Source organism: Cylas formicarius, unplaced genomic scaffold, assembly GCF_029955315.1.
Source record: "Cylas formicarius isolate icCylForm1 unplaced genomic scaffold, icCylForm1.1 PGA_scaffold_10__41_contigs__length_53128322, whole genome shotgun sequence".
Lineage (NCBI taxonomy): Eukaryota > Metazoa > Arthropoda > Insecta > Coleoptera > Brentidae > Cylas > Cylas formicarius.
In genome coordinates, this window is record NW_026844214.1 from 29,812,675 (window position 1) to 29,835,057 (window position 22,383).

The 22,383-nt window shown below is 33.9% G+C and overlaps 1 protein-coding gene across 4 annotated transcripts in view; it reads left to right on the top strand.

Moving 5' to 3' along the window:
• LOC132697841 (farnesyl pyrophosphate synthase) overlaps window positions 1–22,383 on the top strand; it is a 111,687-nt gene that overhangs the window by 65,940 nt on the left and 23,364 nt on the right. Inside the window, exon 1 of one of the 4 annotated variants that reach the window (XM_060663536.1) lies at window positions 18,224–18,603. The exons of the other annotated variants lie outside the window; for them this stretch is intronic. Within the exon in view, the coding sequence (XP_060519519.1) occupies window positions 18,395–18,603 (209 nt within the window). The 5' untranslated portion in view covers window positions 18,224–18,394. Of the gene's footprint in view, window positions 1–18,223; window positions 18,604–22,383 lie in introns of those variants that run through there. 4 annotated transcript variants of the gene reach the window in all.

Below are 22,383 nucleotides of genomic sequence, written 5' to 3' on the forward strand. Positions count from 1 at the left end.
TTTTTGTTTGGGGTTGCAAATGTAAAACAAATAATTAATTATAATTAAGTGGAGGGGGCTGGGGGGAATTTTCTGGTATTTACTGATAGACCTCATCGACTTATATCTCTGCTACAATTTTTGTATTTATCCATCAATCAGGGAGCGGAGGTTATTTGAAATAATATCAATGAAAATGTCGATTACTCGTATAGAGCTTTATATTTACCAAAATTTGCAAAAATTTTGAGTTCCGGCTAGGTATGATATGCATGCATACTAAAATTACATTTTGCGAAAGTTCCGTAGTGGTCCGCAGGAGCACGACAGAAAATCAATACTTTCTCCTAGGACAAGAAGCCGCGAAGCGGCTTCTCCGAAATACAAAGCCGCGGAGCGGCTTTGTCGACTGCGTAGCGCGCAGCGCGGAGCAGTTGCCTCGCGCAGCGACGAGATTGCGAAAGCAATCTTGTTTAAAATGCTGTCAATAAAAAACTATTTGTCGCAAGACTTTAATTTTTTTTTCACAGTTTACTAAGATGTATATTTAAAAGAAGACAAAGTTTTATCGTGATACTGGAGCTGTATTTATGTCAGGCCGGGAAATTTTGGCGCTAACCTCGTAGCTATAGCACTTCTGTTTGTGTCACCACTCATTTCATAAAAGTAGCGCAACTCGCTTATCGTACACTAACTTAGCTGTTAAATAATAGAGTGGCAAGACTTGCTAATTTATGATTGTCTGTTGACTTCTATAACAATTTCAAATTATTTTAAAGTATACAGGGTAGCTCGAAAAAGCGTGACGAATAAAATATTCAATTTTTTAAGCGAATTTTTTTAACACTCTATTTATAAATTATGTTTAGAATTTCTTTAAAAATTCTATTTTTTTGTTAATTTTAGTTTTCACGCTTGCAAAAAAATTAGAATAGCGCCATTATTTTCAAAGGTATGGAAGGTGTGGAATTTGAATTAAATGCTACAGAATATTCAAAATTAACGAAAATCTCGATTTTCTTAAATGGCACAGAATACATATTAATATTTTATCTGAAACATCTTACAAAATCCAACAACAAGACTGTTAGCTAACAGAGCTTTGCAAAGATTTAAAAATGAACAGGAATAAAGAACTTTTTTGGTGAAAATAACTGCCAAACGTTAAATTCACAGAAAAAATAAATAACATGAAATACCCATTGGTACAAATTAACTTATCTTATTTATAATTATTATTGTGGCGCAAGAAAATTTCAAAAATATGCCCTTCCTCTTGGATATATGTTTAGCCTTTCTTGGACGTTCCTTAGCATATACGATGTTATTCCCCTGCACGCGTCCCAAATCCTATTTTCCATATCTTCTGGTGTTGTGGGCGATTCAAATAAACACTATCTTGAACATATCCCTACAAAAAGAAATCTAATTTTGTTAAATCACAAGATCGAGGGGGCATCCAATGAATCCACTTCTACGGATCTATTTCTGTGGGTAATCATTATTGAAAATTTCTCGAACTTCTCGATAGTAATGCTGAGGATCCAGCCTCACCTTGCTGAATCCACATTTGTTGAATCTCAATATTATCAACTTCTTAAAGAAGTTGAGGTAAATCATGGTGCAAAAAGTTTGAATGTCTAGTGTTATCTGTTTTATTCAACAACAATGGTTTTGGTTTTTGTTTTACACTTCCTGTAACCAGAATCGATTAACTTTTGGATAATAACGTAATAGCTTCATAATAAGTAGCTTCATCGGAAAACATTATTTTAGACAAAAAAATTGGATTATTTATTTACTCTGTTGTCAGGTAAAAATTTGACTACGTCATTTTGTCATGGTCAACTAATGTTATAGCAATAGTCTTAGATAGAAAGAAATGTATTCAAGTATAACATTCGAGTAGTAGAGTATTTAATATTATTTACTTTTTCTGTGAATTTAAAATTTGGCTGTTATTTTCACCAATATTGCTAATAAGTGTCTGTTGCTGTATCTACGGCCCCAACAAAGTTCTTTCTCCTGTTCATTTTTCAATCTTAACACAGCCCTGTTTTCTAATAGTTTTGTCATGACCAACTAATATTATAGCAATAAGACAGAAAAAAAGGGTAAATAATGTAAAAGTTTAAATAAATCGCATAATAAAAGTTGAAAGATTTTGTTAGATCTTTCAATACCATTTAAAAAAATCGAGGAGATTTTTCAATTTAAAATGATCCAAACATATTCGTTTATTTTGAACTCTATTCCGTTGCATATATCTTTTACGTCATCTTCGAATAACGCTAATATCAAATAATTTCGATAGGTATAGGTATATTGTTATTAATTAAAATAAGTTTCAAAACAATTTCAAAAGAAAATGTAAAAATAGGGTGATCCATTTAAAAAAATAGATGTTTTATTCGTCACGTTTTTTTGAGCCATCCTGTATACTTTACAGCAATTTTAAAATGTACATACCGACAATTTTTACAACTTTTTCGTTTACTATTTTCTCATAAATTTTGAAACCAATGAGACTCAACCTGTACTATTATTAGTTGTTTTTCTTTTTATTCTTGTGTTCTATTTTAAACAAAGATTTCAAACAAAGATTATTTCCCATGTTACTTAGCAATAGCCGGATCAGCATTTTATAGGTATTTAATAGAAGGTAACTTGAAAGCTGGACCTTTCAAAGCTCGAGGCTTCAAGGGCTAGACAATATATTTAATAAGAAGTTGAACAATAAATTAGACTGACTGATGTGGGTAACTTTCTTTTTATTATAATTTTAGTGGCAGAATAAACAAAAAGTGAATTAGGCTCATAAGTTTCTAAGATATCGTGAAAAAAAATTAATTGTTGTCCCATTTTTGAAACAAGATTCAAAAAGCCAATACTACTACTTAATGAATTTAACTGGCCTAGTAGGTTCAGTACTAGAAGAGATAGCAATAGTAGGTATTTATATTTGGAAAGGTTAAAACAAGTTGAAACAAACTCAAAATCTGCAAGCTGGTCTATTTAAAATATACACGTTGCTTTACCTGAAACACTGCATATAATAAACACAACACAAAAAGTTGAGAAAAAATGGTGTTATGGTGACGAAAATTTTGATTGAAGGTTCAATTTCAGTGTCACCTGTGTGTCAGTTAAAATGTGTACAAAAAGTTTCTTGTTTCGTGTTCTGTTCGCGGTCACATTTGCCCACTCTTCTTTATTCCTTGTTGAATGTATTAGTTCTTCCATTGTCCTCAGTCTCGTCCACTGTCTGATGTTGCGAAACCAAGACATCCTCTTTCTGCCGATTCCTGTCTTTCCTTCAATTACAAACTGTAGGAATTGGTATCTTGTTTACTACCCCAAAATTCCACAATTTTAAAAGGCTCCACCAAAACGAAATGCTAGCGAACAAAATTGACCTTCATGTAAGGAATTCCTTGTCCAAATATCTTTGTTACCATAAGGCCTACGAAACGAGTTTTTTGTTTACCCGTTTCAAGTGACCAGCATTTTTTTCATTTTCCGATAGCGGTTATCTGCGGATTTGATAGGAGCTGGTTATCCTAATGAGGTGTCGACTGTCAAGCGGTAAGGGCCCGTTTCTAAAACTCGATATAGCCGAAAACTGCCATCAAGTTGCACGAATTACCGCTTAACAGTGATAAGGTTAACCTGTACCCTATTTTTTGTTAACAAAAATGTTTTTCAACCTTCCAGAAAAGTATGCCTTCGTAAGTTTTCTAACTTTATTATTGAATAGCTTTGTAACTTTCCTTAGCAGTTTTTTTTTATTTTTATTTTTTTTGACTAAATACGTATCTTATATTTGTAGAAACTATTATATGTTACATTAACCGTTTGATAGTAATATTTCAAAAATATAAAAATGTCTTTAAAATGTATATATAAAATAATATTTATTCGAAAATAACAACTAACTAACCAAAACTATACCCGATCTCGAGGTGTTAAGGTTTTTGATCCCACGATTTCAAAGGATCATCAGCGATTATAAAATACCATTTTGACCAAATTTTGCAGGTAGGGGGTTTTGAAATACTGCGTTGACAGATCTTAAATTTAAAAAATCGCTAATATTTTCTTTTTCAAATCAGAGTTATAAAAAAATTGCATTAAGTCATTCGATTGGAATTTTGGAAGCATTTGTTAGGGGTCATAACCAAGTTCAAACCACACCATTTTTTTTTTAAGGAACTGCACACAGATAAAAATAGACACTTCGCTTGATGCTATGCTTGTTGTGTTACATTTCCCTTAACATATTGTTGTAGAATTTACTCAGGGTCCGAACAAATAGAAACTTATGTATTTATAAAAATAAAAGATTACAATCGCGACAATCCGTATCGAATATTGGTCGATCGGTACTCTCGGGAAGCTGGTACAACGCCGTCTGTCTGGCTGTCAATCCGTTTCTCTGTAGTACCCTTTTCATCGGTTCCCGAAATAAGGGTCCCACTTTTTGTTTGGGCGATATATGAAACGGTCTGATTGTAGTATTTTCCCCATGCATCCATCTCGACAGTATTTACGATATCATAGAGAAGTTTCCGAAACTCGTAACCGTAGTCGCTCACGAAGAAAAGTGAAGGTGAAATGTGAATCCGTAGAGATATCCGCAATCCTCCACTCCAATTTATTGTTTGAAGCAGACCTTGCCTGAAGGCATTGACAAGCTCGTTAAAAAAACTAAAGTTACTTCAGGAAGCGAATTAAACCCTCTTATTCATAATATCATCATATCATAACGCTATAGACGAATTGTCACGGTAGCTTAGTTTGCCATATGTTTGTTTATTTTGAGGTAGTGAAAAGAATTATTAATAGAAAGATTCATGCCAATAAACAAATTTGTATTCCGATTTGTTGCGGATGTTATGTGCCTTAGCCTCAACAAAGTTTGTAAGAGTAATCTTTTGTAAAGTTGATCCTACGGGTGTCGAAAAATATAATTTGATAATGGGAGCCATAAAACAATCACATTCGATTTTATGTAGATACCTCTGAAATTATAAATCCAGCACGTTACCTTAAAAGAAAAAAACCATCAGATTGTATTTGTCCGCAATATCATAAATCAAGTCATAAATTTTTCTATATCTCATAATACAGCCTCAATCTTCACGGTTGAAAAATATAAAGAATCTTCCTTATTCTTTAACAAATGTTTTGTAACAAATGAGTTGTAACTTATTCCAATAATTTATGACAATTAAGCCTAAAATTTACAAACTCTATACAAAAATATATAAAAGCTATCTTAGTAGAAAATAAGTTCGTTAAATGTTACCATGTTAAAATAAGTACTTCAAAAACTGAAATTTTATTTTAATAAAAAGATGTCTGATGCAGACATCTTATATTACGTGACCGTAAACTTAAACACCAACCCTCTTGAAAAACTAATAAATCGGTATGTTATAAACAAGCAAATCATGAACGGAAATATTTTAATTGGTGAAAATTTGACACAACTTAAAGATGTTACATATTTTGAAGAGGACACGACGCTGCGTTTTAATTCTCGCTCAAGCGGCTAGTTTTTTTATTTAAAAAAAGTGAATATTAGAATCTAGTATAATTGATAATGATAATTGTTTATCTTGTTCGGAAGCAATGCGAATAGAATTAACAACATTTTTTGACGAACCGGGGTTGGAGATATCCAGAAAAAGGAAGGCTGATAATTAGAAATATCGCAAAGAGCTATTACAAAAAAAAGATCGAAGATCACATTGACTGTTTATCTGGTTATAAACATATCTGCAATCTTGATTTAGTATCCGCCTAACATCAGATGAAAATAGCAGAAGACTCGATAGCCAAAACCGAATTTATCACACAAGATGCGAATTCTTAAAAATACCTTTTGGAGCTACTCGGCGGGATTAAACAAAATATATTAACAAAATTATGGGAAATTTAGGATTTAACAAAGCATAAATAAGTAGATATAAATATAGAAGACACCCTATTAACCTTAAAGGAAGTACTAAACTTGAATCAAAAGAATGGTATTGCTTACAAAAAAAAATCGAATTTATGGGGTAGGGTCAAGCCATTGATCCGTATATATATATATATATATATATATATATATATATATATATATTTTTTTTTTTTTTTTTTTTTTTTTTTCACGGATGGAAAAATGTAATGACACTATATTCCGGGATATCATCCGTTCGCTTATTGAACTCCGACTGGAATCCTGCAGACGTTTCGCCAAAATCTCACTTGGCATCTCGCGCTCCGAAAACACTTCGAACACTTCGAACACAACAAAATTCCGTCATTATTTATATGGGCGAAAATTTATAATTTTCACTGAAATAAATACATGAATAAATGCATGAATATATATATATATATATATATATATATATATATATATATATATATATATATATATATATATATATATATATATTATTGCAAATCTAAACCCCTTCATTGCAAGATATCTCCGGCAAGTTACCTCTAAACACTTCCAAAAATTCATCCTTACAATATATTGGTGTCAAAGTAGCTGAATTACAAAGCTATATTCAATCAATATATATGTAGGAAAATGAACTAGTTTACTACTAAAAATGCAAAATTCCAAATTTTACTATTAAACCATGATGATGTCGGTTGTTTCGCTTTTAACAAGACTTCTGAGTCGGTGGCACAGTTATATTTACCCAAAATGCGACATTTTATTTAAAAAATACTTTAAAAACTGTTTAAATTGTTTAAATATCAAAAATTAATTTTAATTTATCCCGTAAAAAACACGTGCTTGAATCGCTAAATGACATGATAAAAAAGTTATAAGAAGAAAAGATTATAAGAGACATAAAAATGTAAAATATTCTGTACTAAGAGACGCATTACTCGCTGCATCAATGGTGTAGGACTTCCGGCAAGAAAGGTGGAGAGGTATTATCTTAGACTCGCTTCCCCTATTCCACAATTAGGGTTAAATGACCCTAGTTACTATTGATGGGATACCCTGTATCTGAACAAGTTACATTTTTCCAACGGGCATTAAAGATGAAGTCGACATGCTAATTGGCGTCGGCAAATATCTGAGGAATACCTGAATTATCAGTCTCATCAAAAAGAACAATTTGACCCAAGACTGTCGGCACCCATGACATTCAAAGTTGGGGACACTTAGTTGGTTGGGTATTACAGTCAACAGGATTTTGTCAAAAGCTACTGCCGAAGTGGCGAGGTCCGTTTAGAATCTCCAAGCGGTTAGGCAATAACCGGTTCAGAGTGAAGTGGAAGTGGAATGTCTGGAATTGAAAAAATCAAGCCATTGATCCGATTTAAGTTGAGGTACGGTGCATTGGATAGCTGGAACTGGAGCTAGGGTCATATTTTGATAAGAAATATGGATAGCCACTAGGGCGCTTTGTGAGTCGGGCGTACAGGGCTTTAACAAAAGTAGGATTGGAAGTCCCGGTACTAATTGTTTGGCCATTGCGACTCGGAGATTAGATGTTAGTCTAGTTAGTTATTTTTAATTGATGTAATTTTGTTTTATGTGGGTATAATACACTAAAAGACTAATATACTCTTTGATTTGAAACACATGTGTTTGGATGTAATTTGGTCTTTTAGGACAATTATAGCAGCGAGTGAGGTCACTCGGACATCAGAATGGCCGAATGTTGTGAATCCGGCAGTTCTATGAGCGCCATTTCATAAATCGTTCTGTCAGCATATCCAAACAAATAGTGGGACCCTGATTTCGGGAACCGTTGAAAAAGGTACGACAGACAAACGGGACTACGGCCAGACAGATGGTGATGTACCAGCTTCTCGATAGTACCGATCGACTCAAATTCGATACCGATTATCGCGATTGTAATCTTTTACTTTTATAAATAAATGTGCAGGCGTTTATCTTGGGAATTTTTTACTTTGGTCAATTAAACACAGTGTATGTCAGGATCAATATAATTAGACTTGATATCGAACGGTACTGAGAGCTAAACAAACGAGTGCTTGCACGTCAAAACTCAAACGACAACTGGCTCTACTCTAACTGTAACTCTAACTCTAACGGTAAAAAAACACTTTCCCAGCGAAAATAATCTAACAGCCATAAATCTCAACCAACGGGTCAAAAATGTAGGCGATTCGGCATTCTCACCACTCGAGCGACAATGACAAGTACCAGGCATCACGGCTCAGAAAACCACTTAAGACGGTTACAGACATTCCTCGAAATTTCGATATTTTAGACCGAATAGCCTACAAATCGGCCAAACTGACAATTAAGCCGTTCCGTCGTTCTACTATATACTATAACTAAGGACTATACATTACGCAAATAACTATAAGAAACAGAAGAAGAAAAAAGAATAGACACCAATATGAGTGTTTTCCTGAAATTGTTAAGATATGTATGGTTTCATGTTATCCGGTGCTGCCACCCCATTATAAGGCAACTGTGTAACCTGAAACTACTTTAAGAACTAAAGTACTTTTTTGACAACATGCAGCCCTTTAAACTTAGGAATAAACTTTTTGTTAACACCTGATGTAGTATCCACATTTTTAATCATTACGTAATCTCCCGCACTATACACTAAGGCTACTTTGAGTCTTTTGTTATAGTTAATTTCTTTACTCTTCTGAACTTTCGTTATGTGCTCGACCGCTTTGTCCCGAATTTGCACTAAATCACAAGCAACTTTTCCCCTATTACCTTCCAATATTAACCTAATACAAACATTAGTCTCACCAATTTGGTCAATTTCAAATAATAACTGACTTGGTGTATTATTTGTCGCTCGGGATACTGGTAGGCGAATTCGACATTTTCCAAGACATGGTCCCAATTTTTCAGTGGTTATAGTTTTATTTAGGCGCTCGATCTGGCCATTTGCACGTTGCGTACCTACGGCTATCAAGACAGGGTCGTTTCCTTCTGACTTCAAAAATTCGGTAAACAAAGCTGAGGTAAAAGCCGTGCCCCGATCAGAGATAACACGTCGAGGTTTACTATAAGCTCTAAAATATTCTTTCAAATGGTTTACACACTCTTCCAATTTGGTTGACTTACGTGGGTATAACCTCTCTCGAATTTAGTAAAAGAATCAATAATAGCAAACAAATATTTTTAACCTTTTGAAGTTTTTTCTGGTGGACCTAAATGGCCGATGTGTATTGTCTGGAAGGGTAACTTGCACGTTGCGTACCTACGGCTATCAAGACAGGGTCGTTTCCTTCTGACTTCAAAAATTCGGTAAACAAAGCTGAGGTAAAAGCCGTGCCTCGATCAGAGATAACACGTCGAGGTTTACTATAAGCTCTAAAATATTCTTTCAAATGGTTTACACACTCTTCCAATTTGGTTGACTTACGTGGGTATAACCTCTCTCGAATTTAGTAAAAGAATCAATAATAGCAAACAAATATTTTTAACCTTTTGAAGTTTTTTCTGGTGGACCTAGATGGCCGATGTGTATTGTCTGGAAGGGTAACTTATCTTTATCTATGTTAGCATTATATTCTTTTACTTTTTCGCGCAATTTTGGAAACCAATATACTTTCAAAATATTATTTACTGCCTTATCACACCCGACATGCCCTAAGTCATCAAGGCAGGTGCGAATCACATTATTTTCCATTAAAAGGGGGACATAAAAAAGTAATTCCTTATTTTTATCTTTTCGATATACAAGACCATCGCGTAACTCGAAAAATTTATCCTCCTCCTGCTCAAGTGCACTACGGATTTTATTTATTTACTTATTTTCGCGTCACGATTCACGTTGGACTCGATAAATAAAAAGCTTTGACACCAGCTCAGTGCGTCAGTCATAGTCATAATCTTGCAAAAACATGACCCAACGTGATATTCGAGGATTTATTTGTTGTTTACTAAGAGTTAACCTAAAACTGTCGCGATCAGTAATTATTTTAAATATAACTCCCCCCAAATAGACATGGAATCGTTTTATAGCAATCACTACAGCGAGGCATTCAAGTTCAAAACTATGATACTTTGCCTCCGCTGGGATAGTGAGTTGGCTAAAGTAGAAGATTGGTTTGAAAAGGCAATCTTCTTGTTTCTGCAATAATATTGCCCCAAACCCAGAGATGCCTGCATCGCAATGCAATTCCGTCTCAGCCGTTGGCGAATAGATTGCTAAAATCCGTTTACTCGCCAGGCGTTCTTTTAAGTTTTCAAAAGCATTGTGCTGCTTAGCAGTGAATTCAAATTTGGTATTTTTTCTTACGAGATCGCACAGGGACTAAGCCAAAATAGTGAATGATGGAATAAATCGACGGAAATAACTTGCTAATGAAACAAATCGGAATAGTTCCTTAGCGTTCACGGGAACTGGATAATTAAGTACTGCCGCAATATTTTGGTCAGTAGGTCGAATTCCATCACAACTAACATGATATCCCAAGTAATCAATTTCTGTGTGTACAAAGAAACACTTATCTAATCTAAAGGTTAATTTTGCATGTCCTGCAATACTTATCTAATCTAAAGGTGAATTTTGCATGCCCTGCTAATCCAAATACCTTATCCAATATTTCGATATGATCTTCCAAGGACGCTGTCATAAAAATATTTCGCCATTTTTCAATGGTTCCGCGAAAACCTTTTAAACAAATCGTCCAGAAATTTTAGAAGCATTAGTTAAGTCAAATGGACAAAACAGAAATTCAAATTAACCCACTGGAGTCATAAAAGCAGTGTATTATACAGAATCTCCGATTATTTTTACATTATAATAGCCATTTTTCAAATCGAGGGACGTAAAGTATTCGCGATAATCTATACATAATCGTGTGTCTAGTTTCTTTTTCCGCACTAAGACGATATGGCTAGCATATGGCAATTCCCTGTGATCCAAAATTAACTGCAACTTTTCCTTATCCGAATACGAAAGTCGACTAGGTCTAAAACTAATTGGATGATTGTGTCTCAACACGATTTTCAGTTCAAAATCGACATTACTTGCCTCCTTATCTTTGACTTGAAGATAATCGGAATATAAACACTTCAGCTCTTCAATAAACGGTCTATCCAATTTCGGATTAATTTGCAATTTTTCCAATGCATTCGATGAATCAATATTAGGTTCAATATTCATTATTTGATTAATTTCCGACTTAAGTTCATTCATTAAAGAGCCCTCCATCGTTTTCTTTGTTATTATCACGCGATGTTGCTTCACACTCAAAACACGTACCAAAGGGTCTTTTTGGCTTTGCACACTTGGTGGAAATGTGTCCAGTTTCTTGGTGGTTTCACAGCCACCGAGGAGGACAGGTCGGGTTTGTAGCTACTCGCACTGTTCGCTTTACGATCCGGATCATTTGATTTCTTACAATCCAATGTTATTTTTTCAAACTCTTCTAGCAAATCTCCACCTGACCGGAAAACTAAAATACGGGCTTAGTCAACCAATTCTTCCTCGTCGATTGGCACCTGATTCCCTAAAATTACCTTATCAGTGAATCGTTCCCCGGCTTCCCACATTCGATTTCCAAAATCTCTTCTCAGTAGCAAGTTACTGGGACGATGCTTGAACATTTGTTCCGTGGTTTCCAGTAGGGTGTTGATATCCATAGTCAGATAAGTTGGAACCTAGACAAGGACTGATCAAAACTCGAACGGTATTATCTTCCAATTGATAAGATGCACGTACCAGTTGCACTTGCTGTTCCCATTTTTCAAAATCATTGCGACCATCAAATTCGCCCAATAAGTCACCCATTGCTCGACTACTTATCTGATTGGCCGAGGCTCCAGCCCTATCAGGAGTCTCACGAGAATTCAGCAACTCCTGCTCCCGTCGGAGAAGTTGAACTTCCCGTCGCACCATTTCACGCCTCAACATGTCCAATTTCTGTTGAGCTAATCAATTAACAAAATCTTCCTCTTGTCTTCTAGCCACCAACTGTTCTTCCTTTTGTCTCTTTTCTTCAACCAAATCTTGCCAAACATTATCGGACGATTTTTCCAATCTGTCAATAAGCTCGGCTTTACTGCCCGTCACCGGCAAATTTCGGAGCCTCAAAAACTCCTTCAATTCATTCACCGTAAAATCCTGGGACGATATTTCCAATTAGAACACGCAAATAGAGGTGACGCCGAGAAAATAAACGCAACCAATATGCACCAATAATGCTCTTTTTGTTTTTTTTTTCGCTATAATTGACGTCACTACTCCACAAACAATTTTTCAAACAATGCAAAATTCCAAACAATCCTCCCCTGCACCGCCCCTCCGATATACAAAGCAATTCAATAGGTACCCGTCATCCCGTCGCCTAACGTGTAATCCCAATTTTTTTCTAAGCACTTTTAAATCTTACTTCTGAAATTTGTAGGCGTTTATCTTGGAAATTTTTTACTTGGGCCAATTAAACACAGTGTATATCAGGATTAATATAATTATAGTTGATATCTAACGGTACGGAGAGCTAAACAAACGAGTGATTGCACGTCAAAACTCAAACGACAACTGGTTGTTCCATAATATATATATATATATATATATATATATATATATATATATATATATATATATATATATATATATATATATATATATATATATATATATATTATTTTATCAAGTCGACGTCCATTTATAACCTGGACAACCCGAGATCCATAAAAACCAACGGTTTATTTCGAGTATGCATATAATGGCCAAAGTAATGATTTATTTCTTTCCCGTCAGAGGGGAAAATAATTTTAAAATATTTTTTTTGTGAAATATTACACAAATCGAGCTCCTTCAGAAAAAAGTGCAAGGCGAGCTCCCCAACTTGTATGTGTTGATATATAAGTCTTAAGACGAGATCCAACAGTGTCGCCGCACTGCCACGGCAACGATACAATTAATATTTAGCGCGCATATTCCCAGTTGTTGTCCAACTTCAATGAAAGTTAATTGTTTTACTCAAAATGGATGAAACTTCACGAGGAAGAAAACTCGTAATTTTAGCGCGTGGAGTGATGAGTGAAAATGGTGTTAAAAATCAAAAAGGTAAGTACAAACTATTTTGAAAATAAGAAAACATCGTTTATATCGATGTTTTCGTTTATTTTACTCTGCACTTTTCCCAACGTAAAACGCAAAAGAAGGAAAAATATTTTTTTAATAGAAAAGTTTTTCTTAGATAGAATCTCAGTATAAGTTATAATTCATTGAAAAATCTATAATGTTTGAAAATATTTTAATTTTTTAACTGCTTTTTCCCGAACAAAATCTTTATTTTGTTAAACTTGTGCGACTGTACTTGAATTGTTTAATATTAAACTAAGTTGCAATAAACAGAACAGTTTTTGTTTTACAAATTATATCTCACTTATCATAAAATTTCTTATGGACTTTATTATGGTTGGATAAATATTATGGGAAAGAATATTATTATTTTAGTACCGCGCTGAATACATTGCCAGTATTATTGGCTATTGTGGTTAAACTTCGAATTTAATTTTGAATAATGCAAATACAGTTACTCTAGTTAAAAACTAAATCAAATCAACAAAAGATACGGGTGACACCACTTATTAAAAAAAAAAAGTTGTTGTATTAAAAAATCAGCAATGTACCAATGTTTGTTATTTAAAATAATCCTTAAGTATTTTCTTTTTTAACTGTTAAATTTCAAGATGACTGATTGTTTTGAATAATCATACCCAATAAACATTTGAGTGGGTTATACTGGTTTAGCAGGATAATATCACAAATAATAAAAAAGGCGAACTTTTGGTTAGTTTACTTAATTCATTTTTACCAGACAATATGGATGTCACCTATGATATTGACGCTCTCGATAACTAAAATCCTTGGATAGAATATAATAAATGGCGTGAAGGTCAGCGGAAACCTCAACGTATTTTAAATGAAACGAATACCATCAGCTTCAGTGGCCGGTGCTAATTCGCAAGCTAACCTAGCTCTACAAGAACCAGATCCTGTTATACAAGAATTATCAGAGCCTCATCTATGTCAAACTCAGCGAGACCTTGTACCTTCCGTCGAAGATTTAGGAGCATTTAGTTCATCGTTATGTGGATCTTCCGAAGATTCCAGACTTACTATTTCGAAATCAATAACACTCGGTCCTGTGGAATACGAAAAACCGGAAGAGCCTAATATTTCTAGGCAACCGTTACAATTTTGCCCAGTAAGGTTTTTATCTTAAAGAATTTCTTAATTATTTTTGGTTAAATTTATTTTTAACAAAATATGAAGCCGAAAATTTTGTTATTTACCAGCATTTGTCTACCATTTTCAGATATGGAAAAACTGTTTCAATACTTTTATTTAAATTGTATTATTTATTGGAGTTTTATATTTATTATTTATTAAGTTTAAATGACTGAACGCGCGTCGAATAAAATTAATTTTTTCTATCGCTCCAAAAAAATGTGAGTACCCTTTGATCATACGGAATCGAAATGCTATTATATTATTTCAATCGTCAATTTCAACAATATTTTAGGGCGCTAAAGTTACAGAAGAAACAGACAGTATCATAGAAGATACTTATTCATCTGTCTCCGAATCATGGTCTCTTGGAACATCTGCGGTAATTATAAAACACAATGCTCTTATGAATAAAATTTTTATATCATATTAATATTTTTAAGATATAAATTATTTCATATTTTATATTACACTTTTAGGGTTTGTGGCAACCGAATGATGAAGATAGCTCAGCTTCTTCTTCAACTATTAGTAACATTGTCAGTGTCCCACCTACTCCCGTAGGCAACAAGGTTTTAAAGGTATCTACCAAAAATTAAAATGACTGTGACTTATCTATTAAAATATTCTACAGTGTCCTTGGATGAAGTTGAGAATTGGAAAGAGAGAGATTTCTACACAGTGATCATATATTAAGACGACATACAAATGCTTAAAGAAAATATATATTTTACCAAATAAGCTTACCATAAGAAAATCTAATAGTAAAAGTATCTGAGGTGGTCTGATCGCAAGTATCAAATATACTTCTCCTGAAGCACTTTCATATAATATTAATCAATTATAAAAAATTTTTTCGTCTTCTCAACTTCATTTAGAGATACGTTGTATATGCATAATTTTGTACGATTTATATCAAAATTCACCCACCATATATTATTTTTAGGTTTCGCCAAAAATACGGCGAACTCATTTGATTAAAAATGATACTTTAGAACCTATTCAGAATAACGACAAAGTACTTGAGGTACTAAATGTAATATGAAAAATAATGAGATTAATTATAAGTTAATGTAATATGTAATTTACATAAAATAAAAAACCAAACCAACATTGATATTGTGAAGTTATTTTTTGTAGGATTGTAATTCGTCTATAGTAAAACCTGAAACTGTGGAACACAGCCGTCGGAAAGGAAGGGTCTGGGATAAGCGAGATCGTTGCCTCTACTGTGATAAAGATATCACAAACTTTTCACGGCATCTATTTAGAAATCATGCCAGTGAAGAGAGCGTTAAAAAAATTTTAGCCCGACCTAAAGGCACTAACACAAGGAAGTTGATGATTGACCGAATTTGAAAAGAAGGAAATTTAACTTTAGCTGGTGAAAATGTAATAAGACCAGTTCAGAGGCCAACTTCGAATTTAACTAAAAAGGATAATGACATTCCGTTGGACTATTTTCCTATGTAAATACTGCAAGGGCCTTTACAAAAGAAAAACTTTAAGACGTCACGCTCGACACTGTTATTTTAACAATGAAGATGGTCAACACAGAAATTTTGCAAGCGAAGGACAGACGATGCTTGCTTTTACAGAATCTCGACAGCCATTCCTCAGTAGGCTACGATTAAAATAGAAAGTCTTTAATAATATGCACGCTGATAGGATATCACTTAATGGAAAAAAAGACCCAATAGTTTGTCAATATGCGGAGGACTATCTGCGTAAACACAAGCGCCCACATATTAAAAATGCGGTTTCCAATAAAATAAGAGAACTGGGAAGGCTTCTTGTTCCCTTACAAGATATTTATAAAATAGATTCCATGTTGGAATTGCTAAAACCAGAAAATTTTGATAAAGTTGTTTCGGCAACTCGCATCATTTCGGGCTACAACGAAGTAACACACTCATTTGGTGCCCCCTCTTTGGCCCTTCATATGAGAACGGTATTACTAGCAGTGTGTTCCACTGCCAAGACCATGATTCTAAAGAAATATCCGGTTTTGCCAATAACTAATTACGAAGCTGCCCTAAAAAGTAAAAGCGTTCCGTCAGTTAGTTGAAGACAACTGGAAATTCGAAATGGGTAGTCTAGCACTAAAATACCTTAACGAAAAGCAATCTACGAATCCACAGATATTGCAGTAACGAATTTCCTCATCCTTTCTTATCTAGTGCCATTTTAGCTGCTTCCATTATCCCCAGTCCTTTTTCTCTTAGTATATTCGCTATGTTCTGATCCAATGTTAATTGCGGTCTTTCTCTATTTCTTCGGCTTAGTCTTCTCGCTTCCTAAATAATCTAACAGCCATAAATCTCAACTAATTGGTCAAAAATGTAGCCGATTCGGCATTCTCACCACTCGAGCGGCAATGACAAGTACCCGGCCCAGAAAACCACTTAAGCGGTTTACATACATTCCTCGAAATTTCAATATTTTTGACCTAATAGCCTACAAATGAGAGGTTAGTTATACTTTTCTATTTGTTCGGATCATGAATAAATTTTGCAATAATTCTCATAAATCTTTAATGCATCACGATTAAAAATTTGACCTGCACATTCGAGAATCTTTTAAGTAATTAGAAATTAATAGAAAATCATTGTACTAGCAAATGGCATAAAAGGTAGGATGACACCAATTCTTGTTCGTCGTACTCGTCCTTTGTTCCCATTTCCTCCTAAAAAGTATAATTAGCAAAATCTATGTTAATTTTCAATTCTGAAAGCGAGATATGTAAAGTGATATTTTTAATTTGATTGAATTTAATAATTGAGAGTCAGCAGACTGTAGAACCAGTTTATCAAAAAACTTCTGCACCGCTCTTTAATATCGTATACGTTTTATCCTTCAATTCATTTATGCTTTTAATTAAAAATATTATTTGCGTGGGTTCTGTAAAAAAAAATATAGATAGTGTTTGAAAATATTAAAGTTTGGCTTTGGAAGATTATTTATAATTTCTTTCAAAAACGATCAATTGAGTAATTTTTAACATGGTTCGCATCGTAGATATGAGCATACGTTTTTTGAATGAATAATGTGCTGAAAACTCAAAGTTAACGCGATTAACTAAAAGTCAAAAAGACAACTAATTCCCTGTCAACAAATAATTCAACAGAGAAAAACGAAAACCTGATTCTACTCGTGGGATAGGATATTACAAAACGCACGTAGGCCTTTTGCGGTGATGTCAAATTGTTACTTCAAATAAGGCGGAATAATATTAATATTCGATAGAATTAATAAATGAATTATGATGGATTCAAAAACCCGAACTATGAAAAATATAACATTATTAAGTTTTTTTTTTAATTGAGACAATCATCTAACAACAGCCTCTGAGAAGTGGTCAAGGAAAATGATGGAGTTTAGGCGAGGTTTAAAGAAATTTCTTACATTATTGACAAAGAATACCAGAGCAGCGTTAATAAATTTTAAATATGGATTTGTTAAGAAAAATTACAGGCTTTATTCTAGGTTGCGTTTGTCCCACCAACTTTTTACTTAATATTACATAGCGCTGCTATGGCACACTAATACTCTTGAAGCCAACACATATGTTTAAAATTAAAAGGAAAGTTTAAATTTGATTGATCGAAACATTTATATATTGCATATTTCATGCATGCTCATATCATCTTTTAAGTATCTCCACAAGGGTTCGGCAATAAGACCAAAACGATTATAGTAATTACAAATTATCGATTAACGATAGTGTAGCGCACTAATTAAATTGAATTAAGTCAATAGGTATGAATAATTTGAAAATAGAATGCAACAAATCTGCTTTACCTTGGTTAAACCATTATTGAGTTCATGCCTGATTTTAATTAGGATTACATCGGTTTTTACCGGCTAGTTTAAAATATTTTTCGCGGTTATTTGCATCTATTTTGAAATGACCAATTACACAGAGACGGATGTAATCCTGTCGCTATTAGAGAATTTGTAAGACTTGACAACCTTGTATAACACGACACAGTATCGGCACGTGCACAGGTCCATCGAGCCGGTAACGAAAAGGCAAGACAAATAGTTGTTTTCGCTCCATCTCTGTTACGTTTATAAGTCAAACAGTTCAATTCCTTCCCGTAGTTTACATTTTGTGGAGGTGAGCATATGAGGTGTCGTGTCCGCAAAATTTTATCAACCTAAATTGAATTGCATTATTGTTATAAGCACAAAACGTCGCGAAGATGATGTCGATGAAATTGTGTCGGAATCGTTCGTGTCGAGAATTAATTCGCGAGTTTCCAAGAAAAATCAGCAAAACCTCAACGGACAAAAATAGTGATGCAATTTCGTGGCAGCAAGATAAGAAGCTGGAGCTCAATCTGGAACTCACCAGTGATAAGAATTCTAATCAGACGAGATGGTTGAGGCAGATGCAACATAATAATGTGAGGTAAAATCGCTAAAAGTGCAAAAGATATCTTATCAGGCCTAGTATGATACTACTCTTAATAATCCTTTGTGAGTAGATGTTGGTGGGAATTGGAAATAGTAATTAAAACAAATAGTATCTAGTTTTCAGGTAAATTGAATTAATTTCCATAAATTTTTCTGAAAATCCGTATTTTTATATTGATCTGTTTTACGAATTTCATCAGTAATAACTCATCGGAAACTTTAGATATTTGTTTATATTTTATTAATTTATTATAATTCTGGAACTAGTTATACTTGTTACTTTATTCTGCAATATCTTGAATAAAATTTTATTACTATCAGTGTGCAATAGGTGCGCTAAAAATTATTTCCTTTTTAACGCGTTCCCTATTTTTTTAACACGATTGTTTGTAATTTATTTGATAAAATTTAAGAACTATATAGCACTACCAATATCTCAAAATTTAATTTTGGCTGTCTTAATAGTCAACAACAACAAAACTTCACGGTCATATTTGGGTTAAAATTTATAATGTGTATTCCAAAAAACATTTGTGTGGTATTAAATATCGCATCGAATTTAAAAAATAACTCTAGATTTTTATAAAACAGAGTGTATAACTTTATTTTCCAAGATCGTGTCCCACGAACCACCGGGTTGTGAGAAGTGAAAAAAATGTTAGCAAAGAACTTATAAAGAGTGCTATACTCAGATGAAATATACTTCTAATAAAATAAGCATGCAGGTAGTAGCAGGTCAATTTAAAAGTGAGTGATTTTGACAAAAGTTAAATTTTGTTTTAGTTTTTTTTTAGAGGCACCGTACATGTTTAATTCCTTTTTATTTACAAACAGTGCACATAGAGACCCGGCGCGATATTGGGCAAACGAAAGAAATTTTTATAGAAAAAAAATTAATGTCAATGCCACGGAGTCTATAAAACGTGATGAGTAGGAAAAAAGTTTTATTAAAAAAATTTATATATAATGTCTGCAGGATTCCAGTCGGAGTTCAACAAACGAAGGGATGTTATCCCGTAATATATATATATATATATATATATATATATATATATATATATATATATATATATATATATATATATATATATATATATATATATATATATATGATGACACTATATTCCGGGATATCATCCATTCGCTTGTTGAACTCCGACTGGAATCCTGCAGACGTTTCGCCAAAATCTCACTTGACATCTTCAATGCTCGTTCTCCGAAAAACGCTTCGAACACAGTGTCGCACAGGATGCACTTTGTTATTTTTCCGAAGTGAACGGAACGCGAACAGGCGAAGATAGTCTGGCTTTATAAAAGCACTGGTTAGGTCAGATTTTAAGTAGCTCCGATAGTTTATTTTTGATAGGCTACTTTGTAGTTGATCTTCCGGACCGCCGATCGTTGGATTCCCTTTTGATAATCAATTAAGTGATTAAACTATTCATTTGTTTTAAGCGCTATGTTGTGCATTCTTTTAATATGTCCTAGAAGTCTAACCCTATGACGGCTCGCTCGCCATCAGAACCCGCCACTTCGGGTTTCTATTTCTATTTTATTATTTTTATTTTTATTTCGATTATTTTCTTTTCTTATTTTATTACGATCTCCGACATCAGAAGTAGGATCAGGATTTTTCGGTAGCATCCGGACAGTAAAAGTGACTAATGATCGCGATTAGTGCAGGATTTTTTCTATTTTGTTGCTATAATATATTGCAAGAATGAGTAGGCAAACGATTGGCTCTATTTCACTCCAGTCGTCGTACTGGATCGAAGCGCTAATCTTTGTCGTTGCCCTACAGTACTGAAATTTTCTATAAACGGTCTTCGAAATTTTATGCACGCCACGTGGTGGGTGGGTGGTGGGCAGTTTGATATATTAAAATAGTTTAAAATGTGGCAAGTTATTTCATGTTTCGCTCCATCGTCAGGCGAAAAGCTGAAAACAGTCTCCCTGGTCCTTTGAAGCTTCAATTTGGTGAGATCTTTCCTTTTTATGAGATGCTTTTGTCGTCCAAAATACCCCAGGTATACAATTTGCATTGGCATTTCCAATAAATTAAGTACCAAAAGTGATAGAAAAGAATACGTCTCTGTAATCATCGACGCATTTATCAAATGTGTATGGTTTATGTTCTTTAACTGCCGAAATAGCTATTAATTGTTTAAAAAATCTAACAATTTGTTTAATGCTCTTTCTGGCATGTCGTGAAAGTGTTTTGATAGCAGTGAATTACTATTTTATAGCAAAATTCAATCTTAAATTGCATTTTATTGTCCATGGAACTGCTAGGGCCTAACGAACAAGCAAAGAATTATGCAAATCTTCAATTATCACGTAAGTGCACAAAACATGAGGTTATTGTGCTTAATCCAGCACAATTTTTATTCGGCAAATCAGTTTACTCTTTGGAATTACAAAAATTGTTACACCAATAATACTATATTGAAATTCCCTTCACTCTCTGAAAGTTGTGATTTAGCAAGTAAAAATTTCGATAATATGGCAAAAAATAAAAATAAAAGAAAAGTTGGAAAAAGCTGCTGCAAAGTCCTTTTCAGGCGCGATTTCGTTTCATAAAACAAGTGAGTGCATAATTTCCAAATTAGATCGTAAATCTTGTAAATCGGTAAATCATTTATAATTACCGCAGTTTTAAAAAATGGCTGTTGTCAAGTTATTAGACACAGCTGCAAAGTGCGAAAGTTCGTTTTTCAACTTTGCTTATGATCAATCGGCTTTTTCGTGTGCATGATGAGCAAGGTAAAGCCGAATCAGAACTTGAAAATGAGTAACCGAATAAGCCTGTGTGCGAATTCTTAAAAGAAATAGGTAATATTTCGATAGACGAGATTCCCTTCGTCCTGGCAAAACTAAGTAAAAATAATTTCGGCTTATTTATTTTTTTATTAGTTATCTGGAGCATTGCAGCAATTTGGTGTGTTTGACAGTGGTCAAGCAAAAATTGTTGGCATACATTTCTGTTATTTTACCTAACAAGGTCTATGTGGTAGAGGCATGTGTCTGCCTAGTTTTGTTTACCCAGTAAGTCATTGAGCTACATACTACGGCCTGAATATGAAAGGAAGAAAGCAGAGTAACAATTTTTTATTATTTTTCAATATAATCCCCCTTAACTTCAATACACTTATTACATCTCTTTATTAACAACTCAATCTCTTTAAAAAAATATTCTTTTGGTTTGTCTGCTAGGGGCCATATCTGGACTGTAGGGAGGATAATCCATCTGTTGGAACCCACACTCTAAAATGGCAGCTTGTGCAACACCAGCAGTATGGACAGGTGCATTATCGTGCAGAAAACGCACGCCTCTGATCAGTTTTCCTCGACGTTTTACTGCATACATGTCTCGCAATTTATGTAATAATGTTGCGTAATATTTACCATTGACAGTGGTATTAGTTTCTTTAAAATATATCAAAAGAATTCCCTCACAATCCCAAAAGATCATCGTGGCCATCACCTTTTTTGTTGACTGCCAGACTCTGGAATTTTCTTGGAGGTGCTTCACCCTTGCGACGCCATTCCATTGATTCTTTTTTCGATAAAGGGTCATAATAGAGAATCATACTTTCATCTCCCGTCACAATAGTTTCTATGACAGGCTTCGGTTCCGACCCACAGAGTTCCAAAAAAGACCTCGATTTCTGAGATTTCCTTGACCTTTAAACGTAGATCACAATCGAAACAATATCTTCCGTTATGACCTCCACTGGTCGACCAGTTCTTGAATAGTCTTCAAGGGACTCCTGCC